We start from the raw sequence: 19488 nt of genomic DNA, 5'->3' as shown, positions 1-19488 counted from the left end.
GCTGGATTAGCCAAAAACTAACAGGCTTGTCTGTTACATAAAAAAAACCTTTGCAATTGAATTTCAAGATCATTTACTGATCAGATCAGCAGAGAACCTAGAAGTTTAGATGCTGCACTTTGTGTAGAGAAGCATGAAAACAGCTAACAGGAGCCTGCTCTGTATAAATCCATTGAAGCCGTTATTGTTTTATCTTTATTTAATTGGCTTACATTTGGAATAGAACGGGTTCTAAAATCTGAAAACAGCCCAGGACCACAGACTGCATCAAAGTAAGATGTTGTTGTTCTTGTTGTACAGACTCATTTAGCAAACTGACCTTATTAATTTACGTGTTCTCTATAGATGAATTTTGCCATATTTATTTTTAGCGCCACTACCCAAATGTTACTAGCCTCCTTTGCCTTTGCTGTGTCCAGCTGATGATGTCTTTTCAAGGCTGGCTGCCGGAGGACAGAAGCCAGTAGATAGGGTATCTGGCCCAGGCTTCCAGCCAGCTGTGAACCTGATAGCATCTGTTTTAAATGTTTGAGAGACAGAGAGAAAGGAACCCTCTTTTCTTCTGAGCTCTGGAGCGCTAGTTATCTCACGCCTTTTTAGTAAAGGGATCCACAGATGGCCCGTGCCTTGACAGTTAGGCCTATACATATGTGATATCACTAGCTGAGGTATTCGGCTTGGATCCTCTTACTGCGTTACTGTAGGCCCACAAGTGAGACTCATTCATGCTCAGAGTAAACAAGACAAGTCAGAGACAAAAAAAAAAAGAGTCCTCCTTTTTTCAAGAAAGAAAGAAAAGCTTCTTTTTATCTTTGTGAAGGCAGACAAAACAACCTCTTGACACCTGAGTGTGTCCTCTGTTTGGAGTTCTTCCCATCCATTGTCATCATGTGTTATCTAAACCATCAAATCAACATGAAAAGATCATTTCATGTTCTGATGTCCCCTGAGGGAGGATTTGGACTACTTGCCTTCCATTTGCTTTGTCTGAATCCGGTGACAAAAAACATTTGTCATCCTTTTTTTTTCTCCCAGGTTATGTCTGGGATGGGCTCACTTCAAAGACCTGGTCTCTGATGAGCAAGCGGGAAACTGTCTTTAGATTTATGTGTTTTGTTTGCGTTGGAGAATCAAAGCCTTTTTTTCTTCTTACTCATAGAGTTCTGATCAAAAGCAGTATTTGGAATATAGAGAGCTAACCGATGTTGCTCTGACATCCAGTAGTTATTTTTTTTTAGGTCTTAACCCCTAAGCCACAGGTGCTCCCCAGTAGCTCTTTTCAAACAATCCTTTTCTTTTATTCTGAGCATTTTTGCCAATAAAATTTACAATTTTTGTAGCATTTAACAAGCTATTACCGTGGGTCTTGGGTCTGTGTGACAATAGTCTAATACCCAAGCTGAGTCGCTCTCAGGTCTAATAATATGGTACATCATAATCATTGTAGTGTAAACTGTCAAGTGTCATTTCTGGAGCATCATGCTGCTGACAGTGATGGTGTTCAAAATCAAATAAGGTTTATTGGAATGACAGATCAGAAACCTATATTTCCAAAGCAGTACAGAAAAGTATTAATATTGACAGATGATTAGCAATAAAAAAAAAACAATGTGTAAATATCAACAATCGTATCAAATACAATTTCATAATACCTTAAATAACAAATTTATAACATGGGCAACTGTAATACATCTGTTTGGATCTGTTGAGGTTGGCCACTTTTTGGATTGGGTCTAATTATCCTCAGGTTTACTTCAGACCAGGCGGACTGTCTGCTGATCGTTTTTGGAACATATTTTTTTTTAAATAAAAACATTTATTTATGCATCTATGGTTTTGGATTCGGGTCCATTTCAGGGCTGGTCTGAAGACATTAAAGGTCCCATGACATGGTGCTCTTTGGATGCTTTTATATAAACCTTAGTGGTCCCCTAATACTGTATCTGAAGTCTCTTTCCCGAAATTCAGCCTTGGTGCAGAATTACAGCCACTAGAGCCAGTCCCACAATGAGCTTTCCTTAGGATGTGCCATTTCTGTGTCTGTAGCTGTTGAGGAGGAGAGAGGGGGGGCAAGGTGGAGGGTGGGGGTGTGGCCTTGACCAACCACTTTGCTCGTTTGAAAGTCATGATGTCTCTCTCTCTCTCATGGGTTGGCCAAATTCTCTGGGCGGGCAAAACAGAGAAAGGGGAGGTAACCTCGCTCCTTATGACCTCATAAGGAGAAGATTCCAGATCTGAGCTTTCATTTTCTCAAAGGCAGAGCAGGATACCCAGGGCTCGGTTTACACCTATCACCATTTCTAGCCACTGGGGGACCATAGGCAGGCTGGGGGAATGCATATTAATGTTAAAAAAAACCTCATAAAGTGAAATTTTCATGCCATGGAACCTTTAACATCAAAGCACTGGTTTTTCATTGTGTGGTTTTGTTATTCAAAGGGAAAATGAGTCTGCTATTGTTACAGCCTGAACCATGGGGATTGATTAGTCTAAAAACATTTAACACTGACTCTAGTCAAAACAAGTCAATTTTATTGACATGGGCCACACCTTTAATCACCTTTTTAAGGACATTTTTTACTTGACCACCTTATATTTTATCATAAAAGTTCCTTAACTATGCACACAACTTACAGTATTATGTTTTGACTCAGGACTCCACATTTCTTGTCATTTTAAGCTACATTCTCGCCCGGACTGTAGGTGTACTGGAACGGAACTGAGACTCTAGTTACTGTAAGTCGAAGGATTCAGCTCGAGTCCCACGCACTTATCTGAGCAGGATATTCTGTAGACAGCCCACCTCGGTGAGCTTGGGCCATCGCAGGACGACATTAGTTGGAGTCGTTTCTGATTTAAACCGTATAACATGAGTCTTTGTATTTCAAAGTGGGAGGATTTGTAACAGATCCCCCGTATCAGTCCACTTTTAACAAGTGACATTGGCCTTCCTGGCTTTTACTCAGGAGGGGCTTGATGGCCATGATTATTTACACAGAGGGTTTTCTTCTTTTTCTCTTTTTACAGTCGGTCATTTTCATAAGGGATCATAATACTCTTGGACAGGAAGTATCTGGCTATATAGACTACGCCCACAGACTCAAGACCCAAGATTTTGAACCCTATTTCAGCGGAAAGAAGAGGCTCATGCCAGGGCGCTCAGATTTATGGTAAGTCGCCTTCCATTGCAACATGTCCACGTTGGTTTGGGAGGTCTTGACTCGAGTGGGATTTGACAAGATTTGAAGAGTAAGGAAATCTTATTATCCAGGATTAAAGACTCAGGTTGACGTGAGAGACCAAGGCTTGGAAGGAGCTATGCAAAGGGCCAGTATATTTAGTATGTACAGCATCAGCCCTCGTGGCCTCAGCATGAATGGGGAATGAATATACACTTCCAAAGTAAAGCTGAGTAGAGCTGCCAAAGTGCTGAACCTGTCTGGACAAGACCGACATTAATTAGAGTCAGTAAATTTGTAATCACAGATTGCCTGTGTGTAATAGATTTTATGGCCATTGGGATTAGATACATTGAGAGATAAATAGATCAGCTGATTGACTGATTTGGTTTAGAGGTCCTATTCGAACACACTATCATGTGCCATGCTTGCAATTTCACATTAGTGATTACTGAACGGAAGTTGTGTCCAAGCTCTTCTTGCTGATTTGGGGTAATGTTCTATGTAATTTTAAATTCAATATCTTTGGGTTTTTTGGTTGTTGGTATAACAAAACGAGCACTTTTAAAATGTGACCTAGGTCTCGAGGAAATTGCGCTGGGAATGTACGTAGATTGATCGATAATCAAAATAATTGTTAGCTGCAGCAGCACTAGTCAGGTGGTTCCATGTTAGAATGACAGTTGTTGGGTGGTTTGCCTGAAACGCCAGTGTTAATTAATTCTGATGAAGCAATTTATACCTAATTACAAGTCCATTGATATTGTAAAATATGATTGATTAGAGCAGCTTAAAGCCACCAGAATTTACAGTGTCTAAAAAGACACTTGTACTGTTAAGCTGTTATCCCATTCAGATTCTACACATGGCAAGTTTTCAGTTTTCTTTTAACCTGGCATATAATATATTGTATGTTGAGCAACTACATGCATCAGTGCCAGTCGCACAATTCCAGGCCAAGCCACAGGCAAACTGCTGACCTTACAGGTGTAAGCTAAAATCTAGTCTGTGTCCCTCAGTGAGGCAGGTAACATCTTTGTAATTCGTTGTCTATCAGGAGAGCTGTGTACATATAGAGCTGTCAGCAAATTACCGGAGCCAAAACCATTCCCACATTCCACATGCTCGTGCATAGTAACATATTACCAACATTTCAGATAGGTGCGAAAAATCCCATGAGGACAAACACGACTATACAAGGGGGTAATGAGAGTATTACATGGTTATTTTCAGAGTTCAGCCAAATGGCATGCACCCTGTATAACCTCATTGACACTGGGCAGAACATTGTCTCTCATGACCTAATGTGGACAGATTATAAAGGTAAAATAGGCCTTTGTCCATGATCTGGATCTTATTTTCTTAGTTTTGACCATCATTCTTGTCATGTAGGACTTGAACTTTGGTTCACAGCTGAACCAAAAGGTACAGTAGCTCACTAGAAGCTCTGATAGCCATATGAGTATTTCAGTAGCGAGTTTGCACAATCATTTTTAACTTTCAGGACAAAATTCGAAAAGTAAGACTGAGGTAGTAAAACAAACAGAAATTTTCTTGAGATTTGACCAAAAAACACTCGTTGGTACTAGCTAGTCCGAATTTTAAATATAACAAAACCAAGCATACTGTGATTCAACAACAGTATTTTCATTTTTACAAGATGTGCGTTGCATAGCTGCCCTAAAAACATCCATACTGTATTTTACTATTAATTGCAAACCTTTTAAGGATATAACAGTGTTCTTTGCTTTCATAAGCACAATTTGCATGTCAATAATTAAATAATATCACGAGAACTGTCTTTTTCTACAGCAGTTGAAGGACAACAAGAATGACAGTGTGTGTTTTATTTTTGGAAGTGGTTTTCCCTTTCTTTAAAACCAAAGTGTCAGACATGCGAAGCTTTGTTGTTTTTATTTATCCATTTCTCACCATGTGTTCTGACACACAATCCCGCTCGTGGCCTTGAACTCGAGTGGAAGTCAGTAGGTGTGAGTCATTGGGTGAGCATGCCTGGAGGTACAGCCTACTCCCTAATGATGGTTTTATGAGGCTCCCCCCCCCTACACGGGTCTCCCTGCCCTCCCTCCATCCGACATCTGACTTCACACTCCCTCTCTGTGTCTCTTTTCTTTCACCAACTAAACATCAGATTTACACATCTCTTTGTCTTTATTTTCAACTTCTCTTACCTCGCGTTCCATGCTTTGCTACATCTCCCCTTCTCTCCCCTCCTATGTCACCCCCCACCCCTTTTTTCATCTCTGTCGGGAACAATAACACCCAGTGTGGTTGCCGCTAAGAGGGAGCAGATGCTGGAGCTGCTGCCCACTCAGTGCACTAAACCTCCCACCGCAGGACTCTGAATCCTGTCCCTCCTCCTCCTCCACAGCCACAAAGCACACAGAGCAGCGACACCAGCGCCAGCTCTGGCCTCCACCTCCCACCTCCAGCAAGGAAGGGTGGATAGGTTCACGTACACAGTCTGCAATGTCTCGAGGAGAGAAATAAAATAGCAGAGTATCTCCCCGGAGCAAAGTAGGTGAATTTAAAGGACAGGAAGAAGAAAAATGAATTGGTTGGAGGAAAATGTCAATTATGTAAAATGTAAATTGCATCTCTGCTCCAGCAGTATGGTGTGGATAACGAGAATTTACTTTCCAACTTCCTGTGAATGGTGTGACGGCAGTTAGCAGAGGGATATGTGCAGGTGATGTTTCAACTTTTTAAACATCTTCCCTTCATTATTTCCTACTACAACCTTCATCTCCAACAATTATGGAAGCAAGACCACATTAAAATGCGGATTTAGTAAGCATTTTGATATGGTCTTCGTCTTTAGTTGCAAAAATAGGAACTACAGCTGGCTTTTTTGAGGTTGTTATTTTTGACTGTTGTCATTAATGGACCACTGTTTGGTCATCTGCTGTATCAGAAAACTAAAACGTAATGGCTCATAGAGATGTTAGTCAGGTTTAGTCTGACACAGTTGGAATCACTTTTACATTTTGAAATATTTTCAGTTTTCATTCACCTCCAGGATCTTTGCATTTGAATCTACTCTATAGGAGCAGCACGGAGCAAAGATCAGTTGAACACAGGGCTTGATTTATTTTAGCAGGCACACTGGGTGGGTGGGACATATTAACGTCATTTGTAAAGGCATATGTAAGCCTGTGACCTCCTGGGAAACCTGGTTAAAGTAAATCAAGCACAGCATTTTCCTTGTTGCATCTGTAGAAAGTTTACATCTAAGAAGCAGTTAATAACACCAAACCACATAACAATAGAAGCAATATTGGTAATAATAAGAAAACTGCAATTTCCTTGACAGACTTTTGTAAATACTGATATTAAGTGACAATACTTTATACAACTTTGCAAAAGAAATTACAAACATATAAATGACTATACAAATAAGTAACCTCTGAGTGTGCCTCTGAGAGACAATAACTTTCAGATACACATGTGAAACTGGTCAGTTTTTGCCTTTCAATACATTTAACCAAAATCTGACACTGATACTGCACATGTAGGGTAATAAAAGCAACAATATCACTTGTTTAAAGGCTATATCTTCATTTAATTTTTGTCTCCATCACTTTTTACTCTTCCAACGCAGGTACACACACACACACACACACACACACACACACACACACACACACACACACACTCCTGACCCTCATCTAATTATCCCACAGATCTGCAGCTCTGTGCACCCAGCTTCCTGCCACTCCAGATGTGCCTACAGCATCTCTGATGTCTATTTAATGTTCCCCAGCAAAGTGACCATCTGTTTATGCACTCTGGCTGTTCCCCTCCTTCCTCTCTTTATCTCTCTCCCTCTTCAGTCCCTGTGTTTAGTAGACTTTTAAGGGCAACATCTGACATATATATGGTAGTTGTAATTGATTCTTTTCCTCTTTAAATTGTTACAGTGTGTTTTGCGTGAAAGAATGACTCTCATTGAGTTCACCAAATGTTTTTTTTAATCTACCCTCTTACAGTAACTACATCATTTACATTCCTTGGTGTTCTGAAGTCAGCAATACCTTTCATGTATTATTCATGGAATCGTTCTAATTCAAAGAACTTTTAAAAATGCTTGATCATATAAAACTTTCTCTACCCTGCGTGCATTTGGTGACACACTGAAAGATTGAACTTGAAGGATCTGCTCGGTCTAAACACAGCGCATGCCTTCTCCAAAGCCAAAACTATATTGCCTCCACGCTCAGCCTCTGCAATGCACCTGTGTGTCTGGCTTCATTTTCCGCTGTGAAAATATTTGCACTGCTGTCCTATTTTATTAACTTTTAATACAAAAGAGAAACTGTTCCAGCTCAGAAGGTGATTTAGCGGCACGGCCTAAAGCATTGTGTCAGAGCTTTAATGGGGGTGGTGGGATATTCTATCGTAGTAGAGTCTGCCAGTTTGATAAATATTTGCTGGTAAGCCAGAACATTCCGTGTCGTGTGTTGATCTTCACACATGGCACACATACTTCATTGGCTGGATCCTCAGGGTTAAATCCAGTTGGGCTGTTTGTTCTACGTGCTGATACTGTTTGGACTGAGTTGACTAACCTTCTTTAGTCAAGGTGCTATTAGCCTCTTGAGCTCCAGTCAAATGGAATATGGGATAACACCCAGTTGTGTCACCACATTATGTAATGGCTCTGGCCAGTGTGTGTTTGTGTGTGCATGTGTAGATCTGTTGGAAGCCCTGATGGCAAACTGAAACATTTTAAAATATGATATGAGCATATGGTGTAATTTGCTCAAAATAAGCAGCTGTGTATATTTTTGGATTGTTAACATAGAAATGAAAACCCTAACCTGCATTGGCCCATTATAACTATCAACTTTGGTTAGTAGGGTGAGGGTCTATGTTATGTATAACTGTTGTCATTTTTTGTTTGTACCCATTTTCATAAAAAATACGCTGTTTATTAACAGTATAAGTAACTTTCAATAGCTCAATTAGTCTATAAAAAGTCTAAAGCGTAATGGAAAAATGTCCATCACAAGTTCCTAGAGGTCAAGGTGACAACTTCAGATGTCCTCTTTTGTCTGACCAGAGGTCTTCAGTTTACAGTGATTTGAAATAAACAAGTAGCAAATCATCACATTTAAGAAGCCAAAGAATGTTTGGTATTTTTGTTGGATTAAAGCAGTAAATGATTAATTGATTAGAAATTGACTAATTGTTTCAGCTTTTTGTTATATTGACAGCTTAGAAAAATGCTTCCGGTAATGTGTTCATCTCAGTCGTGTTTGGGGCAACAACATAAAAATAAGAACAACATGAACTCAAAAGCACCCAATTTTCACACCCCATTAAGACAGATGCACTTAAGTTGTGCTTTAATAAATATTAACAAATTCCCCGATTGAACCAAAATTAATGATTTAAAAAAAGGTGTGTGTAAGTGGCTGGTTGGATACAGTGGGTTTGTTTATGGGGTTGTCAACTGGACATGGCTCATCTGTGATATGTCATTGAAATACACCCCATGGCACCCAGAAGGCTTAACCGTAAATTCAACTCGTTACACTTTGACTCTTAACACTGAAGAGGCCTTTTGTGATTTACACTGGAAACATTAACTTCAGAAACAGTTACTGGACTTGTATTCTTCAGCCACTACAGAGTAAAACAGCTGAACGAATACACATGCAAGGTATTTGCGCTTTTATGATATATATCATCCAGCGCAAAGAGTCCAGCTCCTCTGAGCCCTATAATGAGACTGTTGACATTGCCCTGGAAAATGACCGCCTGGAGATAACAATAGAGCTAAGCACGGTAACTATGGAAAGTGAAAAGGCACATTGCACATGTCAAACAGCCATGGTAAATGCATAGGGAACCAGGAACCGGTGCTGAGAGCACCGTCATTGTTTCCACCAAATCCAGGTTCTCACACTTTTACTGGTCCATGTGTCTGGGTGTGGTGCCATCCAGCTGCTGGAGCTTTCTTTGTGACCAAATGTGCATCGACCATGCAGTTAGTTGCCCTGGTGACAGTTCATATGGGACAGTGAGGGAGGTGGGTCCAATAAACACATCCAAGTAACGTTTGAACAAAATTCTCGGCATTGCTTCAAAAACTACTTTTTTCACACTTCCGTCAGTCTTTTTCATGTTCAGTGTTAAAATATCTCACATCTGTCCCATTTCTCTTGCAAAAGTAAGCGGTTCACCATGGAATAAAAGTGGTCGACCAAAAATATGTTAATTGTTGTATGGCATTTCGGTAAAAATAGTCACTGAAACGCTGTCAGATCTAATTTACAAAGAGAAGAAGTATGCATCTGTCTGAAAGCAATTCTAAGACAAAATCCTGAGTTTTAAGGGAAAAACCTCAATTTGTATTTCATAATTGGGGCATTGCAGCAGTCTATTCTGAACCTGCTTTACTCAGCGCTGTTGGCAACTTGAAAAAGAGCTCTCGTCCTATCATACCTTATAATTTTATGCATCAGTGTATTTTCCCCACAGTTTGCACTGTTCAGAAGCATCCATTGCATGTGTGTTACTGGAGAGGAATACTACTCAGAAAGCTGGCAGGAGATGGTTGACAGATATCTGAGACGTCAGATTGTATACTGTCACATGTTCCGATATGTGTTGCATCCAATTGTAGTATCAAAATATAGTAGAGCCTACTAGAAGTGGGTGATATGAAATATAAAATCACAAACTGTTTATAAAATCATAAACAGTTTGTTTCTCTACCAAACTATCATTGTGTTATGGTAAATTTGGAACTAAATCATTGATTTTAAGAGTTTGAGCCAACTCCAAGTTATTTAAGCAAGTCAAGTCTCAAGTCCAAGGAAAGTCTTAAGTCAAAGTAAATCAAGACAATTCTAAGTCAAGTCTCAAGTCGAGTCAATTGAGCAAAGTCCAAGTCAAGTCTCAAGTTGAGGTCAGTCGAGAATAGTCCAATGCAAGTTTCAAGTAATTCGAGTCAAGTCTCAAGTCATTTGAAAAAAGTCCAAGTCAATTCCCAAGTTAAAGTCCATCAAGACAAGTCTGGAGTCATTTGAAACAAGTCCAGGTCAAGTCCCAAATTAAAGTCCATTGAGACAAGTCCAAGTCAAGCCTCATTCAATCAGGCAGTACCAAATCAAGTCTCAATTCAAAATAATTTGAGTGTCCTAATTTAGTGTCAAGTTCAACATCAATTCTCAGTTGTCTTAGAGAACGTATCAAGTAATTTGAGACAGTTTAATTTGAGCCTTACGTCAGTCATTTTTAGACAAATCCAAGTCAAGTTTCAAGTTAAAGTCCATCGAGACAAGTCCAAATCAAGTCCCCAGTCAAAAGTATGAAAACCATGAAAACCATATTGCCAGGATACCAGTAGTAAAGACAGTCGCTCTCGCTATTGGCTGGAATAGCTGGCCCTTTTCATAGCTATTCAAAAGCAGACCATTCTGCAGAAATATGTATTTACATTTCCCAAAATTGCGTGGGGGTCTGGGTTTTGGAAAGGCCACATCGGTAAGTTTTTATATTGCTTGTACTATATGTTTGCTTCAGTCAGAAAATCAGAAGTCAGAAAATATCTTTTTGGCTCAAATGCAAATGAGTATTTGCAAACTAGTTTTATATGCCACTCGAGATTGCCTCTGAAACAGATCCTACAGAAAACATCTTGACACCAGCCATACAACCAAAATATGGGGCGGCCTCAAGCTCACCCAGTAAGTCCTGAGTCCGCTGAGTCCTGCAGCGGCACGGGTTCGATTCCGCTGCGTGTCATCCCCCATCTCTCTCCCCCTTTCATGCCTATCCACCGTCTATGTAATAAAGGGGAAAGCCCCAAAAAATAATCTTTAAAAAAATAAACCCACAGAGGTCTCACAACGTAAATGTAAACATTTTGACATGTATTTTACATAGTGTGGGTCATTAATAATAATATACATGCTGTTCATCGTGTACTGGCTCCAGTAAAGCATCAGCAAGGGAAATATAACCTGCAGCATGCTGGCACCTCTCCATTATGTTATGGTCCAATATTTACAACTTGTTGCTGCAGCTTCAGCCCACTCAGCCCCCCAACATAACGTTGCTCTTCCCAGATTTACACTGAGACTCCTCCCTCAAGTCCAACTTTCTTCTTGAACCACAAACTGCTGTTTGAGGCACGCTAGAGCAACCATCAGCGCTCAAGAGTGTTACGTGGAGTTGTGTTACTATTATGTGAACAGCTAATGATGAGTACCACTGAAAATGGCCACCGCTGCCTGGAGAGGACAGCTCTATAATAATCAAGGGTTATTTATGCCTCATTACTTGGTATAACAAAATTCAAACCTGTTACCGCAGTTGCATTATTTAGGCTTTTGTTGGCTTTTGATGGTTTGCCTTTTTTCCAAGAAAATTTCTTAAATGTAATTTATCAGTAGGGATAAATGTTTTAAACATGTTTCAATGGTAATAATAATAATAAATCTTTGTATACCAATTTTCTAAATACGGTATAGTGTTTCACAGAAGCAAAAACCCATTCCAGAACAATAGCATAGCAAAAACAATTTGGACAATACAAAGAAAAAGTGTTTGATACATAAATATGTCTCAAATTAATCTGATGAATTCAAACAGATGGGGAACTAAAGCTCAATCTGGCCTCATTTAATTGATTTTTGCATTTTTTAACTAAGTTAAACCAAAGACTTTTGTCTTTAGTTTCCATGCCTGGCTCCTCTCAGATGAAAGGTTGTGCAGAATCCAAACTTAACATGGGAACAATGCAGTATTCAACACTACCTTAATGAGGTGTTTCAACTTCCAACCAACCTCTTATTTCACATCAACAAGGAGAAGATATCTGCCAATTTCATGGCTAGAAAATGTCAAGCTGCAATGGATGTTTTTCATTTCTTCAACAAACATGTTGCCTCCATCAAACTGTTGGAGAAGCTTTAGTTGATAAATGACTTGACAGGGATAAACACTACCTAATTGTGTAATATATCAAATGTTAATAAACCACATCCTTAAATTGATGCACAGGCTAAATGTATTACTGTAACCTGAAGGTCCAATACATTTTGTCCCTTTGACTCTGTCACAAAGTTGTACGCTATTGCTCTGCTGTATCAAAAATAACAGACCCAAACCTAAAAGCAGAGCATGATCCCATCGGATGCTGTAAATTAATCGGTCATTTATTTTGGATTTCATCCTTTTCTTTGGTTTCAATTGCTTATTAGCCACAGCTTTACTTTAATGCCTGGCTTGGCAAACTCCAACACAGAGCCATCACCATCAAATTGGAAACAGACGTTTACCTTCGGCCACTCTAACAAAAGATACTTGACTCTGCAGGTTGTATTACTCTCTTTCCTGCAAAGCAAAGTTCTTTTATAACCTGCTGTTGAATATTGATACGATAACTATGGCTGTGTAATGCTCTGTAATCCGTAAAGTTATCTTTCCTCCTTTAAACATAAGTCATGACCTCAATATGGTGCTCATGTGTTGTTTTAAAGCCTCCTGCTGTGTGAGTCTATAAAGGAAAATGTTCAGAAAAAGCAGAATGCCAAATGGTCATTTAGCACACACCACTACCACTGAGCATCAGTCTTTTCTTAAAATCTTGCAAAGTCATGCAAAAAAAAAATGTGACCTGTTATTACCACGTTCTTCTTCATCTAGATCACATTCAAAACATTTCTATCCACTGTGAGCTGAAACATATTGCAGAACAAGTGTCAACCATCAGACTCAGCTGACTCCCATTTGAAATCCGAAAAGGCATTGCTTGTCTTTTGAAGCTCAACTACTTTGACTTGCATTGCTGCTTGAATCTGGCAAATAGAACCATCTTTTCATTCTGTGTTATGTTGCAGTGATGCAACCAGCCAATCACAGCCCAACCTAAAACTAAACTCTTGATATTTTAGAGTGAAATTCATAGACCTAGTTGAGCAGTTTGACTTTGTGTTCGACTGGTAATATCTATATGTAGGGTTATTGTCTTTTTCATCCATTCTACAGTCATACTGCATACCCTATGTGAGACATTAGAACCCAAGGTGCACTGAAGATGCTACGTGCATCGCAACAGAAGGCAAGAGGATAGACAGAATGCAATGTAAGCTGCGCTACAGATTGGTTTTCCTGTGGTTCACATAGCATCTCATATAAAGCTGACCTGTTTTCAACTATTTTTATTTTACAACCAAAACAATATAACCATGTCGCAATACTCCCCCACCCTGCCTGAGTACTATGGGTTGCATCCTTTTATCTAAATCCATGTGTTTCAAATGTGTTTCTCTTAAGCAATATGTGTGTGTACGCCCACAAAAACAAAACGAAATGGCCTGGCATGTTCAGCGAGTGCCAACCTTACAATACTTGGTAGCTTCCAGTAGTTTAAAAAACAAAGTGCAATCTTTTAAGATAATTCTTGCCAAACAACGTTGGCTTCCACTTTACCACTGCTTTGATTAACCCCTCACTGTTTGAGACTGATCTCAATATAGTGGCGTATGTATGACACGCCAATTTGTATGCCGTTTTCACATGTTATCAAGACGCATAATCCCTTTTTAGCGTGTTTATCAACTGTTTGGCCGCCATTGACCTACATTACGTGTGAATTTTCGCCGTAGGGAGTTGTATGAAAGGACATAAGTCCGCAGAGGGAGCTTGGTTGAGGTGGTGGATGGGTGAAACACAGGACTTTCACCAGGGAGAGCCGGGATTGCGTCCCGTGTGTGGTGTTTTTCAAAGTTTTTTTTTTTTTTTAAGCCTTCCCCAATGTTTCTTTCCTAAACCCAACCGTTTATTGTTTTCCTAAGCGTGTGACGTTGGTCACCGTCTTGTTTTTGTCGTTTTTTGTGTTTCTAAAGCCTTTCCCAATGTTCTTTTTCTAAACCCAACTTTTTTTTTTTTTTTGACATAGTTCTCGCGATGGTACACCACAATCTCGGGATAAGACGCCACGTGTGTATGTTTACATCCACTGTATACAGCGTAGACATACACGTGGATAGCTCAAAATGCGTACAGATAGCACGCCATTTGGCTTTAAGAAAGTGGCGTGTATGTTTACGCAAAGTCATGATGCCATGTTGGTTTGAAAGCACCTTTAAGCTTAAAATATGTCTTCACCTTAATCATCTAACAATTACTGTTGCCTTTTGTCTACAGCTACTACAACTGGAAGACACAGGTGTCCACGTCCAACTCGAGCCCTAACTTTGAGGTGATTTATGACGACCCTAACGGCCTTCTCTTTAAGAACAAGAGGGACAAAAAGATCTTGAATGTGGACCCCTTGGTAGGTTTGTGTTGTTGTTGTTGTTGTTGTTGTTGTTGTTGTTGGTGGTGGTGGTGGTGGTGGTGGTGGTGGTGTTGTCCTGCTTTGTTTTTAAGCCCCAGGGAGACAAATGGCACGGCTAATTAGATCAGTTCACCTGTTCCACAGCAGTAAAAATGTCCCAGGAAAGCAAAACGGCTACAGGGCTAAAAAATCTTTTCAAAGCCTTTTTGCTGCAGCAGGGACTTTTTTGAAAACACGTTGTTGTCCTCGTGGCTCAGGTGACTAACTTGCCATGTACCCACAACATCCTGTTTGTTTAATATGGCCTGGGGTCTTGCTGGCAAAAATATATAGAGATATATCATACGCAGTCATTTTCAGAGGGAGACTACACAATAAGAGAATCAGTTGGAGAAACTCAGAGAGAGAAAGACATCAGTGGGAGGGATAGATGTTTGCTTTCCACCTGCACAAAGAACGGAGAATCAAGGGGCCGAGACAGGTGCTTCCTCCACACTCCGAGTCCGACAGGGGCCACGGAAGAATAACGACTGACAGACTGTGGTTTTTTTCTCTCCAGTTCCCCTCTTTGCTGGGGGGTAGGGAAGTAGTTGGTGTGGGGCTGAACTATTTTGAAATTGCAGACAGAGCTGTGGGGACTGCGTTTTTGAGGCCAAGCACCAAAATGTCAGCTCAGTGTTCTAGCTGCGGTCGAGCACCGCCCCGACCAGGCTGTCTATTAAAAACACAAGAGAAGGCATAGGAAGCCAGACACAGCAAACCACCCGTGTGCCCAGAACCCCGCTCAGCTCAGCTCAGCTCAGATTGGCTCAAAACGGAGCAGCACAGAACCATCCGGTTTTTAACCCACCATGAGCTCACTAGCTGCTCATGTGGCCACAGATCCGCAGTGGAACCTTCCAAAATCAAGGTTTACATCAACTCACTTTGGGTGGTTTGTTTGTTTTTCTGCTTTTTGTCATACTGTGACCACTTTTTCTATCCTAGCCCGAAAGTGGGTTGGGGGGGTGGAGGGCTTGTCATACTCTATCAGTTGTGACAATTGCTTTAGTCAATCTAAGTAAAAGTTTACAGTCACTTAGATGAAGTTAGTGTTAATGACAAATTTTGTTTCCCGAAAAAGTAGATGCTTATCATTTAGTTTAGCCAGCATTTCCCATTTTCTCTAAATGTGTCAAGTCATTTTTTATTGGTCTATTTTTATTGATGCTCTTTTGAACTTGCAAAGGAAGACCGTCTCACTTATTAGGACACCCACAAGTGTGTTTGAGGTAAAAGTGTAAATTGAGTGTAATGGTTGGCTATGGATCCACTCCCACTAGAAGCTTTTGACACACTTAGCCTTGAATAAATGTTCCCAGCTGGTAGTGGCTTCACATCTTAGTGGTGGGGCCGTGTCAGATTTGACATTCAAAGTAACACAAAACATCTTGGAAAATGAACAATTACAGTCACTGTCAAATTCTGCTGCACTTGGCCTCCCCTTTAATATACCTTTTATTATAAAGAGATGTGTTCTGGATATCTGAAGTTTTGTTTAATTACTAACAGGCTTTATCTATGGCAGCTTTCACATTTTAAACCTGCACTGAAGGGATACTTTGCGGATGTAGTCTGAATGCACCTGTATAGACTGTAGATAACGCTGTTAGCCCTACTAACTGCTCTAACTCTGTGCTGGGTTCCAGTCTGGTCCTGGTGAGGACTCCAACAGGACATTTCTACAATCGGATCTCTACATCCATGTCGTCGTCTATGACCACAACATCAGGACAGTCTAAGCTTCAGAGGCTGCTGCCGACACATTCATACATATGGCACATATTGGAGAGCACTGGAAGCCTCTAATTTGACCGAGTTGCTGTACAGTAGTTGCACCATCATTTACAAACTGTTGCCCTCATATCATGCATGCCATCTGGGTGGAGGTGCTGCAGTGGAAAAAATGACTTTAAACTGAGGATTCCCAGAGGTAAGAAGTGGATGGACCAGTGTGACAACTTGGAAGTTTCCTTGCAAATAACCTGAGATTTGATGTGTTACTTCAGATTTTGGGACATTTCCCACCTATGAAGTTATACGTAACATAGTTTTACCTTTAAGTTCTTTGGCCTTTTTTATTCCATTTAGTAAATACCCAGTTTGAGTTTTTTTTGGCATTCCCTGAAGGAATGGAACCTGCTCGGGGACCCTGGGCTCGTCCCATCGTTTGGCCTGGCATGTTTTGGGCTGTTTGTCTAAACAAATTAAAGGCGTAAGAGCTTTGAAAGATGATGGGGGTTGCTTTTATGTCCTCCCCTAGGCTGCGGTAGCTCCAATTGGACTGGAAGAATGGTTAATGGGCTTAAAGCATTCCGCATGTTCCCAGATGCAAGGCACACTTTACAGGACATCAAAGTGCTCTGTTATTTACATATTAGTCATTCACTATGGTATTTTTTTTTAATGGAAGACAACTTTACAAATAACCTGCTTTGGAAATGATTTAGGAAGTACAGAAGACTTGTAGCAACTTCTTCCCTTTTTAATTTCTGGATTTACACTTTTTTTGCATTTGTTATTGAAACATATGGTAAAATTAAGCCCCACCACAAGTAACATTATCTATGTCTATAAGCTGTGAACAACAAATTACAGGGTCTTTGTTGTTAAATAAATTTTCTGTAGACTCTGCAGACACCTATTTGGGGGGAAACACTTATACCATTTAGTCAAAAGGAAACATCCTGCACATGTACCAGCTTTGTGGAGGCGTTAATGTACAGTCTAACCATCGAGCATAGTATCCGCTTTTATACTTGCATCAACTCTTCACTCAGCAATGCACTTTTCCCCCCATTCTTTGAATTACTTCTCGAAACCCTGTTGCTTTTGCTTTCTAAGAGTTAGATGAGAGGAAAGCTCTCTCATATCAGTGGTGAATATGAAAGTACAGCCAGAAGCCACTTAGCTTAGCATAAAGACTAGAAACAGGGGGAAACAGCTAGCTTCTCCAAAGGTAACAAAATCCGCTCACCAGCACCTCTCAAGCTTCACAATTAACATGTTATATCTGGTTTGTTTAATCCGGACAAAAACCAGAGTTGTGGTTTCAAAGGAAGTTGTGCCGGACTATTTCTTGGACTCCATGGATTCTTTGTCATGGCTCCCAGCCAAGAAATAGTATGATTCCTTTCTACCTTTAGACAGAGCCAGGCTTGCTTCCTGTCTTCCTATTACGCTAAGATAACTGTCTCCTGGCTGTAGCTTAATGTAATGTATAGACAGTAAAGTGCGGTATTAGGTTTTTTTCATCTAACTCTCTGCAAGAAAGCAACATGTTGATTCCTTTAAACTGACATAGAAGCAGCCATACTTAATGTGCCATTGTACTACTTTCCCCTGCATCAATTAAACTGAAATTTATTTCTGAAAGTTACGAGATTTAATCAAATTAGTTCATTCTAACACCCAATTACCACGGCAGCCTTCCACTGGCTGAATTAGCCTCATTGAAACAATATGTGTGGTGACATGTGGATGTGGGTTCTGGTTCTGTAAAAGCAGGGATTCAGGGAATGGGGGTCTGGTTTTGGGTTTTCTTAGTCAGTGTTTTTTTTTTAATTTTTATAAAGAAGATGTGAGTTCTGGGCCTGTTTTGGGGTGATGATGAACAGACTTTGTAAAAGTCTTCAGGACTTTTACAAAAAAACTGTGTGATTAACTGGGTCGAGAGGAGGTTGTGTTTCATTTATGTTCTCTTCATCTTCACAATGTGTTTTTGTTGTAGTATGTCTTTAAATATATGTTTTGAGTTTTGGCTGTTGCTTCAACAAAACTAACTGGACTTTCAATTCAAATTTGGCAGAAGAATTGTGTTGGGAGTGTCATTTCCTCTTTGACCAGATTTAACCTCGAGGCGAGGGCTGTCCACCTGCCTCACTATCTGCCCTGCTTGGTGTTTAAGTGTTGGGAGTAAAAACTCAAACTGTCCGGGTGGCAAATGAACATTTCACCCTCATCTACAGCTGTTTAGGTTTACAGGCCGCAGCTCATTCATGTGGCACGGTGATGGTGATGAAACAGCCCGCTCTGCTCTCCCTCCCTGAAAGTGGCATCAGTCGCTCCAAACACCTACCAATCAAAACAGCAGATGTGAAAACTTAAAATGTCGGTGGATTGACAAACAAGCAAGAATCACTAGTGAAATGCTACTTTTTTTATGTGACATACAGTACCTCTGTGGAAGACCAAACCTCAAAACAACAAGTTGCTGGAACTCACCCAGACAGATCATGTGTCTGTAAATAGTAACGATCTACAATATAAAAGTCTTTAAATGGTTATATCCCTCTTCATTTCTTTTATTGGCCTTTTAAGCTGTTGGGGTTTTAACTGAAGCATGGTTTTATTAGTTTGAGGCCTGACTTGCCCCTAATATACACAACATGAGGTAAAGAGGTGGATTCAGACTAATATGGTCCTTAGATAGTCAAGGCACTATTCAGCCTTCTCTATGTAACAAGCTTGGTTTCACCTTAATTTAATGTCTCTTCATTTAGTTTGGCCTCTTTTATAACTCTGTTGCATCTTTATGTGTTTGACATTTCCAGTCTTTCCTATAAAGTACTTGAAAGCAATACTTGAGTAAAAGTACAAGTATCTTCGTTTGAAGTTAAAGTTACCTTTTAGAATATTACTTGAGTAAAAGTCTTTAAGTATCTGATATTTACTGTACTTGAGTATCAAAAGTAATTTTCTGATATTAAATGTACTTAACTATTTGAAGTAAAAGTAAAAATACAGAAAAACTTTGATAATGAACTTTATTGTGGCTTCCTTATAGTAAAGCATACTATTCAGGATTTCCACACCACAAGTCTGACATCAACAAAGAGAAAAACAGAAACATAATTTTAAGTTTTTGTTCACTCCAACGTACAAAAGCATTTCTGTAAGTAACGGGTAACGAAGACGCTGAGGGGAAAAGTAGTGGAGTAAAAGTATACATTT

General features: G+C 40.0%; 1 protein-coding gene across 2 annotated transcripts in view; it reads left to right on the top strand.

Annotated features, from left to right (window-relative positions):
* The window catches only part of cfap299 (cilia and flagella associated protein 299), a 74275-nt gene extending 55456 nt beyond the window's left edge, over positions 1–18819 (top strand). Inside the window, exons 4-6 of one of the 2 annotated variants that reach the window (XM_039803545.1) lie at positions 3028–3170; positions 14364–14493; positions 16185–18819. In XM_039803545.1, the coding sequence (XP_039659479.1) occupies positions 3028–3170; positions 14364–14493; positions 16185–16277 (366 nt within the window). In that variant the 3' untranslated portion in view covers positions 16278–18819. Of the gene's footprint in view, positions 1–3027; positions 3171–5571; positions 5718–14363; positions 14494–16184 lie in introns of those variants that run through there. The other variant, XM_039803546.1, reaches the window with a different exon arrangement.
* Positions 18820–19488: the final 669 nt, after the last annotated feature.

Source organism: Perca fluviatilis, chromosome 6, assembly GCF_010015445.1.
Source record: "Perca fluviatilis chromosome 6, GENO_Pfluv_1.0, whole genome shotgun sequence".
NCBI lineage: Eukaryota > Metazoa > Chordata > Actinopteri > Perciformes > Percidae > Perca > Perca fluviatilis.
The sequence above is the reverse complement of the archived record's forward strand: the minus strand, read 5'-3'. Positions and strand labels throughout refer to the sequence as shown.